The 18,875-nt window shown below is 40.7% G+C and overlaps 1 protein-coding gene across 4 annotated transcripts in view; it reads left to right on the top strand.

The window, feature by feature from the left end:
- ADARB2 (adenosine deaminase RNA specific B2 (inactive)) overlaps window positions 1-18,875 on the top strand; it is a 471,923-nt gene that overhangs the window by 181,162 nt on the left and 271,886 nt on the right. For all 4 annotated transcript variants that reach the window (XM_069958929.1, XM_069958928.1, XM_069958930.1 and 1 more), the window contains exon 3: window positions 14,501-14,536. In XM_069958929.1, coding sequence (XP_069815030.1) covers window positions 14,501-14,536 — 36 coding nt within the window. The remainder of the gene's footprint in view (window positions 1-14,500; window positions 14,537-18,875) is intronic.

Below are 18,875 nucleotides of genomic sequence, written 5' to 3'. Positions count from 1 at the left end.
GTTCGCATCGTTTAGGGAGGTTTCATGGGGGACTTGGTGACCTCCAAGTGGTCGAATTTTGATTTCCAAGTGCCGAGAATTTTTTTCCCATAGACTATAATGGGATCGAATATTCGTTCGAATAGTCGAATCTCGGTGCCTATTCGATTCGAATTCTTGAAAGTCGAATATTTCACTACTCGCTCATCTCTAGTGACAAGTCAAGGTCTTAACGCTCATTCTCCTTTATGGTTTTACCACTTTTTTTTTTACTATTTTTTACTGTAATCAAGTTATCTTTAAAATATTTGATTTTATTGTTTATTTATTTATTTTTATTATTATTTTATTTATAAATTTATTATTTACAAATATTTATTTATTGTAAATTATTTCATGTTATTTTATATTCCTGTAGATCTGCACAGTATTCAGGGCAGGGCATTATGCAGAGGCTTGTTCCCTGCTCTGCGCGGCCGCTAATGTTTAGTGACACACTTACACGGTACTAATAATGACCCCCTTTGGGAATTTTCCGAGTGCTTGTTGGTCATTGCTGAGGTGTAATCAATAAATCTGCCAGCCGAGCTTTTAATGTTGTGTTTCCTCTTGAAATTAAATGAACACTACTATTAGTGATTTTTCATAGAGTCCCCTTACTAAGTCACTCCACATGGGAATATTCCCGGCAATATTGATCTTCTAAAGAATGTAGAAGATAAAAAACAAGTAACAGTCAAGTTTACCTGACATATTTTTTGTAAGATATTCTATTGTAACCTAAGGGACGTACAGTAAGGGCCATAAGGAGAACATTTTCCATGTATAAAATATTTGGTATGCTCTAAATCCACTATAAGTAGCAAAGACTAAATTATAGATGATTTCCTTATGTCATAAAATTTATAGGCCTGACTGCAGTTTGTTATTAGAACGCTAAGGCTGGGTTCACACTGCGTTCTTGCAATACGTCTCTTTTTTTTTTTTTTTTTTTTGCAAAAAACAGAATGGATGCAGTTGTGTACATTCATTTTGATCCGCTTTTGCATTGACTTCCATTATAAAAAAAGACGGATAAAAACGCATCCGTTTAATTAACGTAGACAAAAACGTATTTGACCTTATGTTTGTGTTTGTGTTTTTTCATAATACACGTCAATGAAAAACAGATCAAAACGGATGCCTCAGTTTTTCCATCTGTTTTTTTTTTCTGCAAAAACGCAGTGTGAACCCAGCCAAAGTTAGAATATCAACATCAAAAATTTTTACTAAGATAACGCACATAGACTTATAACAAGTTGTCACACATTTTGGTCCAGAATAGACTTTTGTTTTAGATGCACAACCAGTGTTTCACCTGCAGAGAACATAAGAACATCTAATACCTAACAGCAAAGTAAACTTTGTTGTTATATTGTACGTGCAGGACATCTCATTGAGATAAGGTCAAACAGGTCCAAATGTATAAGAAAACCCTAATAGCAAGCAGGTACAACATGGATTTTCTTTCTCTTAGAACTATTATTCTTCCATAGCCTGGGGTCATTGGACAGTCCTCTGGTATTCTGGTGGGCTAGCCTGATTCTATCTGGAAGGACTTAGGGTTCTATGACATGGAGTGGTTATCTATCGAATCAGGCATAATCAGGCAGATATCACTTCGTGTAATAAAGACAGTGATCAGCCGAGGAGTTGATCATTAGCTGTGTAATAGGTGATAGGCAGCAGATGGCTGATTAAAGTAATAAAGATGTATACTTATCTCTCAAGTCTCCCTGGTGTCTTCCTGCCTTTTCCTTATTCACTACAGTCACTGCTGACACTTCTGACACATCTCTGCAGTGACAGGCTGCTCAGCCAATCACTGGCCAAAGGGCTGTTCTGTCTCAGCCAGTGATTGACTGAGTGGCCTGTGAGAAGTGTCAGTGGGGGCTGCAGTCAGCAGGGAACGTGAGGAAAGGCCATTAGGACAAAGGGGAGCCTTGAGAAGTAAGTATAACTTTATTCTCCAGCAATACCAGCAAGGGCATTGCGAAAGATGTCCGTACGGCCCTTGCTGCGTGTTCATCGAGCCTTCGTTCTAGCACATCGACACTTGCTTAAACTGTGGCTCAGAGGGAAAGATAGAATAGGATAAGATAGGTGTGAGGTCCACAGTATATATTGTAAGACAACAGGTTTCAACCCTTGGTCATTCGTATACGGTATACTGTGGACCTCACACCTATCCTTTCTGTCATCATCTAAAATTCATTTTGGCACCAGACCTATAGATGTGCTCTTAGCCAATGTACCAGGGTGAACATTTCCATTGTTGGTTATTTTACCACATCTGCATAGGATTTTACTTTCTTGTTTTATACTTCAGCCTATTTGATATTTTGCACCATGGAGGGGATTCTTTGGGGCCCAATAACAGCAGCAAAAGCACTAAAATCACCTTTTCACCACTCTTAAGAGTTAATAGAATAAGTCTATGCAGGTTTTTTAAAGGTACGCTTTAATTTCCGCACAATTTAGTGTAGATTTTCTGCGTGAAATATTGGTAGTTTTTACTCTGCTTTTTTGTACTTTGTATTCATAGCCACAATCAACAGGAGTTGTTTTATATTCATTTCTAGTAAACTTTCTACTGTGTGTCCTGAACTTCTCCAAACCATATTGATTTTCATAGCTTTCACTAAAGATGGACTAATCTCTGCAGACATGTAACTTATACAGTATGTACTTAAAGGCTTGTAGCAAAAACCTTTAGCCTGATTGCATACAGTATATGTACGTAAAATAAAATAGTATTAAAAATAGAACAAAAATTGGCATGAAGCCACAGAATCCACAGAGCTTGACCTCACAACAAGCTCTTCTTGCTGTATTACGGTCTGTATAATACAGATTATGAGAAGTGTAATTCAGAAACAAAAAAGATTGTTGGCAGAAAAAGACCATCTGCTCCATCTAGTCTGCCCTTTTAGTATTTCCCTTCTTATTATCTTAGGATAGATATATGTTTATTCCAGGCAGGTTTACATTGTTATTACAATCTACATGTTATTGTAGATTTACCTGCCACATCTGCTGGGAGTTTGTGTTAAGCATATACTACTCTTTCAGTAAAGAAATATTTTCTCACATTGCTTCCGAACTTTCCCCCAACTACCCTCTTACTGTGTCCTCTTGTTCTTCACTTCTTTTTTTTTTTATATATAAAAACACTTCCCTCCTAAACCTTTTTTAGTCCTTTAACATATTTTAAGATTTCGACCATGTCCCCCCTTTCTCTTCTTTCCTCCAGACTATACAGATTCAAATCCTTAAGTCTTTCCTGATATGTTTTATACCCCAGACCCTCCACCATTTTTGTAGCCTGCGTTTTCCCACAAGTTCCTATAACAACACAACTCAGAGGAAAATGCCTGACCCGGTTGATGGATAGTGCGCTCAGCCAATCAGTAACTGCAGTGGTGTCCCGCCCCAGTCACTGACTGGCTGAGCAGGCAGTCCATCAATGGGTCCACTACATCGGCTCTGCTGGAGATCACAAAGCCAGGCGGGGAGCCTAGAGCCGCAATCCAACGATCGCCAGCAATGGCCGAACTTATCCTTAAAAAATATATATTTTGTGGTCTTGTTAATGGACTGAGGTTACAAATACAGGCGACAAATAAGGAATCGCTCTTTGGTCGTGTGATCGCACCATTTGTGCGGTCATTTCAATCATCATTAGTTGCCTGCACAGCTAACATCAACTTTATAGTCTGTACAAACTACTCGATGATTGTTTTGTGACATATTGAGCCTTTTAAAGTCTTCAACCGAGAGGTGATCTCAGTTACCGCAATAGTAAGAGTCCTAACAAGATGGCAGCAGATTCTTTCTACTTTCTATTTTGGTAGTGAGGGCTCAATGGATCAGACTTGTGTTTTATGGTCATCCAGCAGATAGTTGATCATATGGAGATCTAGGAAATATGGAGGTCAACACTTTGAAGACTTTTTCATGTTCCTAAGACCGTTCCTGGACTATTCTATTCTATAGTTCTATATCTATTCTATTGTATCGGCATCCTTAGGATAATATTAGCAGTAATGTTAATCTTTATTTATGGAGGACGTGTGCAGCTTTCACAGGGAATCGGTGAAGAGTCTGTTACATTAACTCTCGGTAGTAAAAGTTTTCAGCGATGACACGTAATGAGATTTATCACGGCTTTGCTCTGTGTGTTTGTGTTAATATAATTAAAAAGAGAAAAATGTAATTTTGTAAATTGTGGAACAAATGTGCTGTGTAGACAGCTTAAATCCTCCGAGTGTCATCATCGTTTTCAGCTTATGACATTCCCGTCTTCTCCCATCAGTGATCTTATTAGTTACTAAAAACGCTGGTGACTGGTGGAATAGCGAGACAACAAGAAGTACACTGATTCTAGGGTTAAACTGCAGATAAATTGGGATCTGGAATTTTTTTATATATATATATGGAATTCCCTACATGAAAGGAGTTTTTCTACAATTAAAGCCTATCATATGGATATGGGATAAGAGTCTTATTGCAAAGGTCCAAATGCTAAGATCCCCTATAATCCTGAGATTAGGACTTCCAAAGCTCACATTTGAATCGAGTGGCAGTGTCCACTCATTGCTTATGGGAATGTCTATAGAGAGTGAGTGGAGTTGAGGTTTAATCTGTACACTACTCCATTTTGGCAGAAGCTTCTGGGGTCCCATTCTAATTAATGCTAAGGGGTCCTGGGATCAGACAATTATCCCCTATCTTATGGAGCCCCTAGTTAGAGGAAGCCCCCTCCCCTTTATGACACGTCTCCATTGATACTAATGGAGCTGCGTCACAGAGGGGAGGGGGTTTCCTCCCAATGGGGGTGGGCCGGCCTACCTCCAGTGCTTCAGCCCAGGCCTATACTTGGTAATAGACCAGGGCCATGCACAGGAATTGGGCTAAGGTTCAAAAAAAGGACTGCGGCACCTGCATCCCTGCTCTAGCGCCGTTCTATTCTTATGCGGCACTTAAAGCGAATGTACCTGAAGGCCTTATTACACGTATCGATATTTAGGAGCAAATGAGCACCAATCTGTCAGATCAGTGCTCGCTTGCTCCTCATTCTCTCATTGTTGTCATTGCACCGACAGCGAGTGGGGAGGTGTGTTGGGGGGGTCTGCGCAGGGTGCTGCACGGGGGTTCCTCATTCCCTGCTCGCTGCATCGACAGCGAGTGGGGAGGAGTGTGTGAGGGGAGGGGGGCGCGGGGGCTGCCCATGCGATCTTTAGATCGCCCAGGTGGCTGATAGAAAAGAGTGGCGTCATATCTGTATTATGCATGTCGGTGGACTGTTACCTCTTAACAGGAGCTACTATATTAATCGAATATCGGTCATAATGACCGATTATCGGTCAAATACGGTCAATAATCAATTGGTGTAATAGGGACTTTAGAATACAAAATGCCAAGAATTCCTAACATAAAAAAAATTGATTAACGTACCCACCCTCCAAAAAGTTGCTCCTTGGCCCACTTTACGCTCCTCATGTATAGTCCGTGCTGTTTTATATCACTGTGTAATATTCTTCCCCAAACTGTTGTATTTTAAGCAGAGTGCGGTGCCCAGGGAAACCAGCGAGCATTGATATATTATTACCATACTGTCATGCATTGGCCTATATTTCTCTTTTTCAACACGTGTAATTATTTTTAGTAGCAGAAATAAAAAAAAAGCAAGGCCGTACTACGGAGTACATTTCTGCACTAGTTTTGACATATGGCTTTACGGAATCCAATAGCATGTTACCAGATTCCATAAATCACTCTGCACCACTTTTGATACAGAATTAATGGTAGCTGAATCAAAAAGAAAGCACAAGCGCATGGTAACTAATCTCCACCATATATTACATGTAACAAAATATTAGCATAAGAAACAATACCTCCAAGCAATAAGCTATAATTAGTTGCCGCTCTCTGTTTTATCTCTTGATATAACAAGAGCTATTAGAATTAGACATGGTAAATCATCCCGATCATAATGAGTCATGCATACATCTCCGAGCCGTAGCCTGCAAATGGGAGATTAATTAAAGATACACAAATATAGGTTATCGCTTGGAAATGGGTCTATGGCCTTGGATGTTATTCTGGGTATTTTTCCAAAAATTAATATTAAGCCACATGTAAAGTTGTATTTTTAGCTATCTTATGACAGCAAGTGATGTCGGAAGACTCTCTTAGTAGTTGTGCGCGTTCTAGAAGACTGTTATATCACACTATAAAATAGCCAGTTGTGTTCTTCCAGACTTTCAATGGAGAAAACATTGAATTTATCGAAACTGAAGACTGGAGACCCGTTTGTTGTGGGAGAACTCCAAATTTCCTTTCCCAAATTCCTTTTTATCGTTTTTCGATCAAAATAACAAAAAGAAACACAGCTGGGTAGAGGATGAAAAGTCATCTCGGTGGACCCATTGACTTTTCCCCTTTCTGCTGGGTCTGTCTGTATGGACCCATGGGACTACCTTGTTCTATCATATAGACAATGGCCTCTACCAGAAAATAGCTTCCCCCCCATTGTGTTGGGCTTGATTGATAAGTACTGTAGGTCTCTCCCTATTTATAGCTATCAGTCAAGTTCAATAGGAGGGAAGAAGCCACCCAGGGGAAGGAAGGGAGAGTCAATGTGGAGCTATGTGCTTAGAGTCTGTCTGTATGGACCCATAGGACTTCCTCGTTCTATCATATAGACGATGGTCTCTACCTGAAAATATACACCTTTGTAAAAAATGTGAAGCATACAGAGTTACTGTATATTAAGAACCTATACACTTGTAAAAGTGCTATGTTATTACTCGGTACAACTTGGAGGTTGAAAACATTTGCTAGAACTGTAAAACATCCCTGTCATTATTAAAAAAAAAAAAAAAAAACTTTTGAAATGTCAAAAGTTTTGATCAGTTATCATTAGAGATGAGCGAGCATGCTCGTCCGAGCTTGGTACTCGTTAAAGTATTAGGGGACTCAATGGTATTCGTTACTCGGACGATTGCGCGATATTCGAGACAATGGCATCTTCCTCTTCCTCCATGTTCGCCAGCTTTTTTTCAGCCAATCATCATGCAGGAGAGGCTTTGGGAGCTCGTAGCATCATGTGGGAACCCTACATGTCGATAGCAGCGATTGGCTGGCCAGATCAGATGACCTGGGCTGGATAAGATTAGGGAGAGAGCTGCTGTCTGTCAGGGAGAGTGTTAGGCAGGGAATTAGTGTGCGGTTAGGCAGGAATCTGACACGAAGAACCCAACAGTCCTTCTAAAGGCTTAAAATTTTTAAAACTTTTTTTTTTTGCTACTCTTGGCTGCTGGCTTGGACTTGTAGTGCAGCTGTCAGTAGTCAGTTTGTCCTGTTGCTGTCATTCTCTTGGCTCGCTGGGATCTGTAGTTCAGCTATACCTATCCTAACTGTGCTATGGCCTGTGCCTAGAGGAATCCATACATGCTGCCCCTGCTGTTTCCTGTCCATTTCCGTGTTGTTTCCATCATTTTCTGAGGTTTCCAGGTTTTCAGGCAACCTTCCCTGTGCAGAGCTTTGGTCCCCTGCAAAAATGCTTGAGTTTTCCATTGACTTTAATGGGGTTTGTTACTCGAAACGAGGGCCTAAGCATCGGGAAATATAAGTCAAGAGTATTGAGCACCCGAGCATTTTAGTACTCGCTCATCTCTAGTTAGGATCTAAGGATGGATTTATCAAGAGCAGCTTACTTGTACACCTGTCTTAAATTAGGCCCAACCCCCTTTTCCCTAGCCAAAGTCACTAAGAGGCCACACCTATAAGTGAATCCAGCCAGCTGGGCACCTGAACCTGTGCCCGCCGTACCAAATCAACACCAGCTTCCAGCCGGTGTAGATTTGGATCGCCTGCGAGCAGGCATAAATTATGATAAAGGAGTCGTGGGAGGTTGAGCGAGGTTACGGCAGGAAAAAGGGGCAAATGTGCACCTCCTTCCTAGTGTACGCCCCTGCGGTAAGCTTCATAAATGTCCCCCCAAGTGTTCAAACTCCCACTGACCTCTAAATATAGCTGGGAGAAGTACACAGTTGAGGTCTTCTCCCTTGGGATGACCTCTTACCTCCCTGTGATCTCCGTCTCATTGCACAAGCTCCATAGATGTGTAATGGAGCTTGTCTCATGCAGTGAGACAAAAACTGCAAGGAGTACAGTGCTTATCTATGCACATTTGCCATCTGTATCAGATCAAAACATAGACTAACTAATGAAAACTTTGAACGTGTACACAGGGACAAGGCTAAAGAAGGAAAGCCTTAGCTATCCTGCCAGTTACTAGTTTGGCAAATAATTTTAAAGCATAACGCCCTCACTGATGTATCTACTGTATATTATATGCTGCAGGATGGAGGGTCACGACCCTAGGGGGGGTATTTAGTCTGGGCAATAAGAAAAACATCCAGGGTCGGAGACATTGAATATACAAATGAGTCTTTTTTGTGTTATAAGTCAATGTTTTGTTCCTCAACAATTAGAACCATGGGGCTTTGGCTTTTTGAAAAGTCTGCTATATTATACGTCTGGCATTATACATTACCACAATGCGACCATTACCACTACACAATATGATGTATAACTCAGCAATCAGTGAAATTATACTTTAATGCATTTCATGCTTACAGAAATCCTGCCACTCTCTTACTACCATTAAATCAAGGGCAGTGATTATGTTTTAATTAAACGTAATTACATTGTGGACAGTACAATTATCAACTATTTCAAAGCCCCGGACGCAGCTTTTTCCGAGTGTCTCTAAAGTTGAAGCACTTTCAGGGTTGTAGAGGAATGTAATTACTTCTTAAAGGGGTTCTCCAGCTAGATAAATAAAGCCTGCCATTACACTTTAATTGGCTTCCTGGGATATGGGATCTGGTCACCATTACAGAAACTGACAAAGTTATTATATACAACGGGACCTCGGATTACGAGTGTTGTGTGATTTTCGAGCGCTTTGCAAGACATAGAGGGAGATTTATCAAACATGGTGTAAAGTGACACTGGCTCAGTTGCCCCTAGCAACCAATCAGATTCCACCTTTCATTTTTCAAAGAGTCTGTGAGGAATGTAAGGTGGAATCTGATTGGTTGCTAGGGGCAACTGAGCCAGTTTCACTTTACACCAGTTTGATAAATCTCCCCCATATTTTTTTTAAATTGTAACCTGATCTACAAGCGACGTTACCATGAGCTTGGCAGTTATGCTGAAATAGCTATTTCAGTATAATTGATGGATGCCATTTTCTTGGAGCTAAGGGATCTTGTCCACCTACAATACATTATTTAGTATGCCATTCTATGCAACTCTGTATCTAATGCAATTCAGTGTACCGTTCAGTGTCACAGCCATTGTATAACAGCTCTGTAGCAAGGCAGCCATGTTTCTGTGGCCTATGTCTTGGATATATTAGGAAGCTACTTCCCCATAACTCTATAATGTGAACTTTGCCCTGTAGCTAGCAGGTTTGTGAGTCATAATTCAGGTTGTCAGCGATTATCCATTCCATCTCTTCCCTTTATATAGCGGGCGACATCTTCTTGTAGACTCTTATGTTTGGTCTCTAGTGTTTGAGACTCTGGAGCATGTGCCCTATACACAAGATGGTGCCGGTGTTTGGTCCAACACACAGTGTTACCCTGCACATGGTATGTAATTATATTTTGATTGTTTCTGGGGTTGTCTTTGTAATTGGAGCTCTCATAAATATATGTGCTGTTATATTACTGCTACTCGCATCCCTGAGAAAGCCGGGTACGGCGAAACGCGTGGGGTGTTTTTGTTGCTCCCACCTGACCCATCCTTTTATCTACTGTACCGCACATGATGATATTGTTTTCAGTACACTTTTCATTTTCATTATTACTGCATTACCCATGATTTTTGTAATAGTTTGGGAGATTTTTTTTCGTGCTGAGTCCGGGGTCAGGTAGGGTGTTGAGTCCAGGCCGGGATGCCAGATGGACCAAGGATGACATTTTAGTGTTTTTATTATTGAGTGGCATTTAGGGCTTGTCTCCCTAGGTTTACTGCTCCTGTTTTATAAATATTTTGTGTACTGTAAGGTTATTTAAATAAAGATTTTTTTTTCTTGATATGCTACCTTTTTGTGCATATGTTTTTTCTTCATAGTCCTTCTAATGGAGCCGTGTCACAGTGGGGGAGGGGAGGGGGGTCTCATCACACTGGAGTCTGGTAGGCCCATCCCCAGTGCTTCATGCTGGGTCGGTGCCCGGAAATGGACCAGCGCCTTGCGCGGGAACTGAGTGGTGGTTCAAAAAAAAGGCTGCGGCACCTGCATCCCCGCACCAGTGCCGGTCTTTTCATGTAAGAAACACCAAGGTGGACATTTATGAATGGTCCGCCTGAGGTGTATGCCAGGGAGAAGGGACAGATTTGCTTCTTCTCCCTGGCATACGCCTGCGGTATGCCCCGCTCGCCCAATGGGCGGGCTGGGGGAGCTTGGGTGGGCGTGACAAGGCTGGGAGGAGGCGTGGCCTCCTCTTGCGCCTCTTTTATCATGATTCAAATCTACACCTGCTGGAAGCAGATTTAGTATGCCAGGCGCAAGTTAGGGCGCCCAGCTGGATTCACTAAGAGGCATGCTCTGGGGAAAAGGGGGCGGGGCCTAATATAAGACCGGCGCTCTTGTACGTCGGTCTTCATAAATCTCCCCCAAAGTGATGTACCTGGTGGTACATTAGTTTTAAATATTTTGAAAAACATATAATAAACTACTTATAGATAATAACAATACTAACGCCCACTACCAGCCCGGGAGGCAAGTAAATACTCTGGGACTTTATAAACGTATGTCCATATGCAGTGATCAGGATTCAGTGGCCGGCGACCATAATTCTAAATAAGTATCACAGCGCTACAGCACAAGTTGTTACAAACAGGTTCTTAATTGAATCTGTACCCTTTTCATCTTTGGGGCTAGGGGTGTACACAAGGAGCTCGTATTTAATTGCCCAGTCCATAATTCACTACTCAATAGCCTGACAGGTGCCTAGAATCAGTTCATCTCTCAATGGCATATTTGACAAGCTCTCCTCAGGGAAGTCACAAGGACATCTGTCACTGATACTAGGACTTGAATACACAGTCAGGGTCACACTCGATAATAAATACATGAGAAGTTCATAGGATTCATTAAAACCCAAGATTTAAGAGAGCAATGTTGCTATCGATATGAAAAAAATTGCTGATCACAACATAAGTTTTTGTTTTGGTTTTTTTTTTGCCTAAGGACAAATGATCAGTTTTGCATATTTTGCACTACTGCATTTATTAGAAGATAATCTATATTATAATGAGCCTATGCAAACATTAGCAGCTGAACTGCATTTCTACAAAGCGTCTATTGTAACAGGAGGGCCAAGCTTATCCTCAGGGATGCTGCATGGCTCAGAGGCTATTGTAAAGCTGCCATCCAGGAGAGTGATGGCGTTTGCCCTTCATAAACTCTGCAGAGCGCCGTGAATGTCACCCCTTTTCACACCCAACCTCAATCTGTCGAGGGAAGAATTTTATTCCGAAAAGTGTCTGTCTTGGACTGGACAAAACATAATTTTCACTCAGTACCTTCCATAAACTTTCCGAAGTGCAATGTTAAAGGGACACGGTTCTTCTGCGTTAAGGTAAAATTGTCTTTTGTAAAGCAAGCTAAGGCCTCATTCACACGTCCATAGTGAGACCCAGAATTGCGTACCGTACTATAGATGGGCTTCCATAGTTGTTCGTAATTCATTAACTGTCACTAATTGTCAGATGTCTGCCTTTGAATTCCTCTCCGGGTGCCTGGAAAAGCTGGATGCAGTCCTGGGAGAAGTTTTCCAGGACTGCATCCAGCTTTTCCAGGCACGTGGAGTCAGAGCAGAATTCAAAGGCAGCTGGCTGACAAGCTGACGGCCGAGTGTAGGGAAGTAGTTTTGGTTCGCTAATACTGGAGATTCGCTCATCTCTAATAACTACTATAGGGTTCTTCTCAAAGATAATTTGAGAAGTAATTTTAAGAAAAAAATATGCTTACATGAATTGATATTGGGTTGTTTCTCGGTCTGTTTTTTGTTGGGGAGGTATCCTATTTTTTTTTTTTTTAAATCTCAGCCACCACTCCATTCACAGTTAATAGGACTTTCGAACATAGCCAACTGCAGCGCTCTGCAGGTTCAAAAGTCTCATAGAGAATGAATGAAGCAGTAGTCGAGCATGCATGCTGCCAGGGGTGCTCTTCACCTCTGTTCTCATGATCGGTAGAGATCCTAGCAGTAAGACCTTCATCAATAAGCTAGTTATTTCCTATTCTGTAGACAGTGGATCATTTTAATCTTCACTTTTAACTCTTTTAAAACATACTTGTCATTCTGGTGACCCTTCAAGATACCCTCCCCTGTGTGTGTACATGAGGAGTAGCACTATATCTGGCATATACCTTATACTGTATATAGAATTTTTCTGCAGATTTCTACTCTACAAGTTAAATTAGTAACTTTCAGAGCTGGTGGTCAAAGCTTTATATCTATTGTGTCTGCACACACAGAAGAGGAGACCCTGCACTGTCTTTGTACACAGCCTAAAAAAAGCTGCAACAGCGGCATGGAAGCCATGATGATGCTGTAATGAGCAGTCGAAATTGGGTTTAGATCTTGAACAGAGCTGTCTCTTTCTATCTTCCTGTGTCCCCAGGTGGAGAGTGAAGGGTGGTAGCAGGAGAAGGAAGCATTTTTGCCTGATAAGATATATTACAGCTCTATTTATCTATCCATCTATCTATCTATCTATCTATCTATCTAGATATTCGCTATTGCGCTGAAATGACACTGTCTATTTAATCAATATGTTAGAGTGGGTAGGCTCCAAGAAAGCCTACTCATAGCTGTCTGTCCTGAATGTAAATACTGTTGCTCTCTCATCTTTGCCTCTTTAGCATGATTAAAGAATGATCCATCATCTAACCCAGTGATTTTCAACCTTTTTTGAGCCGCGGCACACTTTTTATACTTAAAAAATCCTGGGGCACACCACCAACCAAAATGGCACAAAATGACACTAAAACAGTACATATTATACATATAGTTAATAATATAGATTCTAAATTTATTTATACTCACTCAGTGTGAAACCTGGGCCTGTTTTCTTCTCCCCCCTGTGCTTCTCTCCTGTGCTTCTCTCTACCATACTTCTCCCCCCTGTGCTTCTCTCCTGTGCTTCTCTCCACCATACTTCTCCCCCCTGTGCTTCTCTCCTGTGCTTCTCTCCACCATACTTCTCCCCCCTGTGCTTCTCTCCTGTGCTTCTCTCCACCATACTTCTCCCCCCTGCTTCTCTCCTGTGCTTCTCTCCACCATACTTCTCCCCCCTGCTTCTCTCCTGTGCTTCTCTCCCCCGTGCTTCTCTCCTGTGCTTCTCTCCACCATACTTCTCTCCCCCCCTGCTTCTCTCCACCAAACTTCTCTCCCCTGTTTCTCCCCGATCCCTATGTTTCTCTCCCCCATCCCCATGTTTCTCTCCGCTGTTTCTCTCCCCCATCCCCATGTTTCTCTCCCCCCTGCTTCTCTCCGCTGTTTCTCTCCCCCATCCCCATGTTTCTCTCCCCCCTGCTTCTCTCCCCTGTTTCTCCCCCATCCCCAGGTTTCTCTCCCCCATTGTTTTCTCCTGTTTCACAGGGGCACCAGAGTTTGGGGGACTTTCCCCGCGGCACACCCGACCATGTGTCGCGGCACACTAGTGTGCCACGGCACACTGGTTGAAAATCCCTGATCTAACCAAACCATTGTATCTATGGCTATGTTCACACAATGTCAAAAATGGAGAAAAAACATCCGATTTCGCTATTTAAAAAAACGTCCGTTTTTGCAGCAATTTAACTGACTTCAATGCAATTGCATTGAAGTCAATGGGAAGACGGACGTTCTATGCACACAATGCATTGAAAAACGGATGTTTTTGCCGCGGACATCAAAATAATGAACATGAACATTATTTTCGGACGTTTTTTGAAAATAGTGGACGTTTTTTATTAGTTGTTCACACACAATTCTACTGTCACCGTTCTTTTTCCGTTTTTACTATTAAATTCAATGGATTTTTCAATTAAGCCACAACCAAAGGGCAATTAGTAACCCAAACTAAAATAATGTGCAAACACCCGTCATTGCACTAAGGGGATGCCAGGCTTTGAAAAACGTCCGTTATTTTAGACGGAGCTGAAAAAAACCTTGTGTGAACATAGCCTATATGTGTTTGAAGTTGCCTCAATTCATTCAATATTAGCTGCCACAGCCTCCATTATATAAGCAGTGACAATAGTATAGTTGAAAGACTTCCAGTCATCCCTTTAAAACTTTATTGTAGTCCATTGCATCCTATGTATAAGATCAAATATAGCAAAATATTGCTATATATATCTATAATATATCTAAATTCATTAATAATTCTCTTTTCATTCTATTGGCAGGATACAGAAATGAAAATGGGAGTTGTACGCAGAAGGGTAAGTCTTTTTGTGTGCATTTTTATGCTTACTTTTTATTTGGTACTGTTCATTCCTTATTATTTGTTGATCAAACATACTTCTTCTGTTGAAATTGCTTCTTCTACATTCAAGGACATTTTTAGAAACTTTCCGAGAATTTGTATACTCTTGTCATTTGCATATCTTGTTGAACTTTATGTTTATGCTTTATTTTGTTAACAAAAAGTTTAATAAAAAAAAAAAAAAAAAATGTCTTGGAAAATTCAGAATCATATCATAGAATTGTGAATCTGATTACATATTTTTGAGAGCATAAAAGTTTGATACAGAAACTTTGTTTTATTAGTCAAGATGTGAGTTTGCAGACAACGACCAGATCACAGTATGGCTATGTTCACACTAAGTGAAAAAAGAGAAGAGGCGTCCATTATAGCCACATTTTAACTGACCTCAATTCAATGCAACGCTCGCCCAACGCACACAGTGTATTAAATGACAATCGTTGTCTGCGCGGATGTCAAAATAATGATCATGACAATTATTTGCAGACGTCTTTTGTATAACAACAGGCATTATTTTTTTGCTTGCTGACACACAGTTTTACTTTTTTCATCGTCCTTTCACCGTTTTTACTATTAAGCTCAATGGACTTTTCAATTAAAGACACACCGAAAGGGCAATGAGTCCGCCTAAACTAGAACAATGTACCAACAGCCGTCATTACACTGACGGACGGCCAAACCGCGAAATGACAGACGTCATTTTGACCTCAAAATGACGGGTGCCATTTTTCTTTTTAAAAAAACATCACAAAACGTAGTGGGAACATAGCTGTAAGAGGCTAAATATGCATACAGTACCTATATAGACATTTACATAGACAAGATATGGACCATTATACTTGATTTACAATTTTCAAATTCAGAATTGCCAGCTTATAGGACACAATGGTTAAACCAGTTCGTCCATTGGCTACTGTCATACACCTCTTCCTTTGCCAGTCACTGAAAAATGTGTCCAGATTTGGAAATTTTGACTGGTTAAAAAAATCTAATAAAAAAATCTAATCAATTGCAATATTAGGATAGGATTTTGAAAAAGAAAAAAGAAAAAAAAAAAACACCATAAAAGGATCAAAATGCAACATCACTAATAAATATGGCAGCTGGTTTGAACACAAGTTTTGCATTCCTTGTGTTTGTTTCCACGTTGCTCTCACTGCATAATGCTATGGGTTTTATGGTACAGTAGTATTGATGCTGGTAATGAATTTGTTTAGATGTGATATATTGTTTCCTATTGACTTTCGAGCTCACGCGTCTTTGTGTGCGTGTCTTTTCCATTAGGAATCAAGACATAAATGTCATTAGCAACTTGAAAGACTTAGAAAAATGAACACATTTTAAAACAGGTGCCCAGTCATTACGGATTCATTTGGTGTTCATTGTAATAACATTAATCATGATTAATTCATTTTCTACTAATGTACCAGAGACTTGTTCTTGAGCAGAATTTTGATTTTCCAATTTTCGCCTTATTCCAGCCATAACAAAAGACGACAAAATAACATTTAGAGTTTTATAAAAAAAAAATATATATTGTCATAAATTCACATAATGTGTGTCAATCAGACGGGTAAGGCCTTTTCGTTTAGTGGATGGTTTAATAGTTCAGCGGATAAGCAGAGGCAATTATACTGGGAAATCTTGTACAATTCTCAGCCAGACCATCCTAAATGAGTGGTCTCTCACTGGCTTTCTTAAAATGGACACGTAAAGGTAAAGGAGCCTTCATTGGCTGATCACTGGGATCGTGCCACCCTAAAAATTATTGTTAGGGAGCGATCTAGTGATCCAGCCCTAACCACAAAATTATTAAGCTGTGTAAAAGGTTCATTAAACGAGCGCTGATCTACTATACCATCTTTAATCATGATTAAGAGCCATATCCACCTGAAACATATTGGATTTTTGTGTCCTCTAACCTACCATTGGGCAGATCTACAATAAAAAAAAAGGTTTTTCTTCCTAGTATTGTACATATGGTACTGTAATTTGAGTAGTGTATTACACCTTTATGCCATGTTCACATGGCGTATAACACCGGCCGTTCTGTGACCCAGCTGGGTCACAGAACGGCGGGTGTCAGTGCAGTTCATCCCGGCTAGAACTGGAGTACTGGCCGGACGAACTTTATTTCTGGTGAATTCGGATGTGACGCACCCGTGTGCACCTACATCCCAATTTACCACTGCACACAATGGAGTGTGCGGCCGGAGCCACACTTTCCATTGTGTGAACTGACATGTTCTGTGTGTATACGCTCAGGCCAGGATACCATTCATTCATATACGATGTATGTTTAGCATAAAACCACGGGTTGTTGCAAATTGCAACTTATAAGTTCATTAAACAACGGCTGGTATTTAATGAAGTGGCCGATTGCATTGAAGTCTATGGAATCTCGGCTGGAGTGTATACACTCTGTATACACTCCAGCCGGGATTTCATGCGGCTGCACAGAAAATTGACATGTCGCTTTTGTGCAGTTGCTATTCATTGAATAGGGGCCGCACAAAACTGACAGTGCAGACAATTTAAAGTGTGGCTCCGGCTGCACTTTATATTGTCAACTATAGTTAATTGCAATGCTCGCACACCCGTACAGTATGTGCCCAAATTCCAGTTCTAAAGAAAGGAAGTTCATCAGTACTGGACGGGATTAACTTCACTGACGCCGGCCGTTCTGTGACCCAAACGGCTGCTGACATACACTGTGTGAACTCAACCTTATATTGTATACTAGTAAAATTTAGACTTTGTGTTAAACTATTATTTGGGCACACTAGAACACTATTATTGTGGCAAGGTTGATAGCCTGATCTTTTTTTTTTTTAACTATTCTCAGTTTCCCTCCTTCCAAGCTAGTGCGGTGCCACATCTTAGACTATGATCAGCATTTTATCAGCAGGGATGGGGGAACATTTGGCATTTCAGCTGTTGCAAACCTACAATTCCCATCATACAGTACCTGGGCAGCCAAAGCCATATCTTTTGTTCTCCACGTATGATGATAATTGTAGTTTTGCAACAGCTGAAGGGCTGAAGGTTCAGAACTCTGCAAGACAAGTTTATAGTCCTTTGGGTGGGAGCAGATAGCCACACTACTTTCATAAAAGTTGGAATTGAAGCAGAAAAATAATTCTATTATACATGTAGAGAGTCATATTTTCTAACAGACAACTCCATACATCTTCTCTATGACATGAGGATACGTGAAACCCATTGGGAGACATGATGGACCCTTTCCATTCGGAATGGATGTTCTATAAACCTATTTGGGAATAAGAATAAGAATGGGCATGTGCCTGTTGTCTATGCATTTGATGAATGCTTATGGTGTTTATCATGAGTGTTTCATATGTTGCTGCATGTGTGTTTTATATTTGTAGCAATTTCCTATAGTGCCTTAGGCAATTCCCTAGCTGATGACTTGACATATATCATCAACGTCTCGCAAACCAATGCGACTTGATGCAAACATTTAAAGAGAGCCCACCCCCCTCCCCCAAAGAGAATAATGCTCATTATAAAGAGCAATAAATACAAGTAATTTGTCACTGCTCAGGCAACTGCGGGCACATTTGGACAGGACGACAGGTCATTTAGCAACCAGCAAAATTCAGTGCAAAGTCACAAAACACATAACAAATTGCTTTCTGAATACAAAAAATGTCCCTGCTTTAAGGTCTACACTTATTTGCATGTGGCAAATTATTGGAAGGGTGACCTTGTGCTTTAAACATGCAGAATACACTGAAAGTGGAATTAAGATCATCTGGACCATATTATTGCTATAACTCGAGCCCTGAAGCCAATATTTACGGTAATTAGGAGTCACTCCGCTGAAGCTTGATTTCGGGTATACTAACTTCATACACAGAGTGAATGCAAATTGCATCATAAGGATGGGCTGCAGCCCTCACATACAGATAGTCAATATTGGTGCCAGGTAAAGACCAGCTGTCCCATCTATTCTGCCCATTTAGAATATTAGTATTGATTTATTATCCTGTAAATGTTCTCATTCCCTAAGAAACTAAAAAAGAAATAAACAAAATCCTTCCCTAGGATCCTTACAAAAGAAAAACTAAATCCCTACTTAGCAGGTTGTAGGAATTGTTTGTAGGATGCCTGTTCATAGCAGATCCAACTGGGACCCCTAAGTCCAAGTCTTGGGATAAGAAGAGAAATTTGCCCTGAGGTTCTCTTAGGTTTCCTATTAGGATATAATCACATTTGGCTCTTTTTTGAAGCACGTACAGGACCAGGGGCGGACACAGACTGCAAAGGGCCCC

The sequence above is a fragment of the Dendropsophus ebraccatus genome, chromosome 2 (assembly GCF_027789765.1).
Source record: "Dendropsophus ebraccatus isolate aDenEbr1 chromosome 2, aDenEbr1.pat, whole genome shotgun sequence".
Classification (NCBI taxonomy): Eukaryota; Metazoa; Chordata; class Amphibia; order Anura; family Hylidae; genus Dendropsophus; species Dendropsophus ebraccatus.
This window is presented reverse-complemented; position numbering and strand designations above follow the sequence as displayed.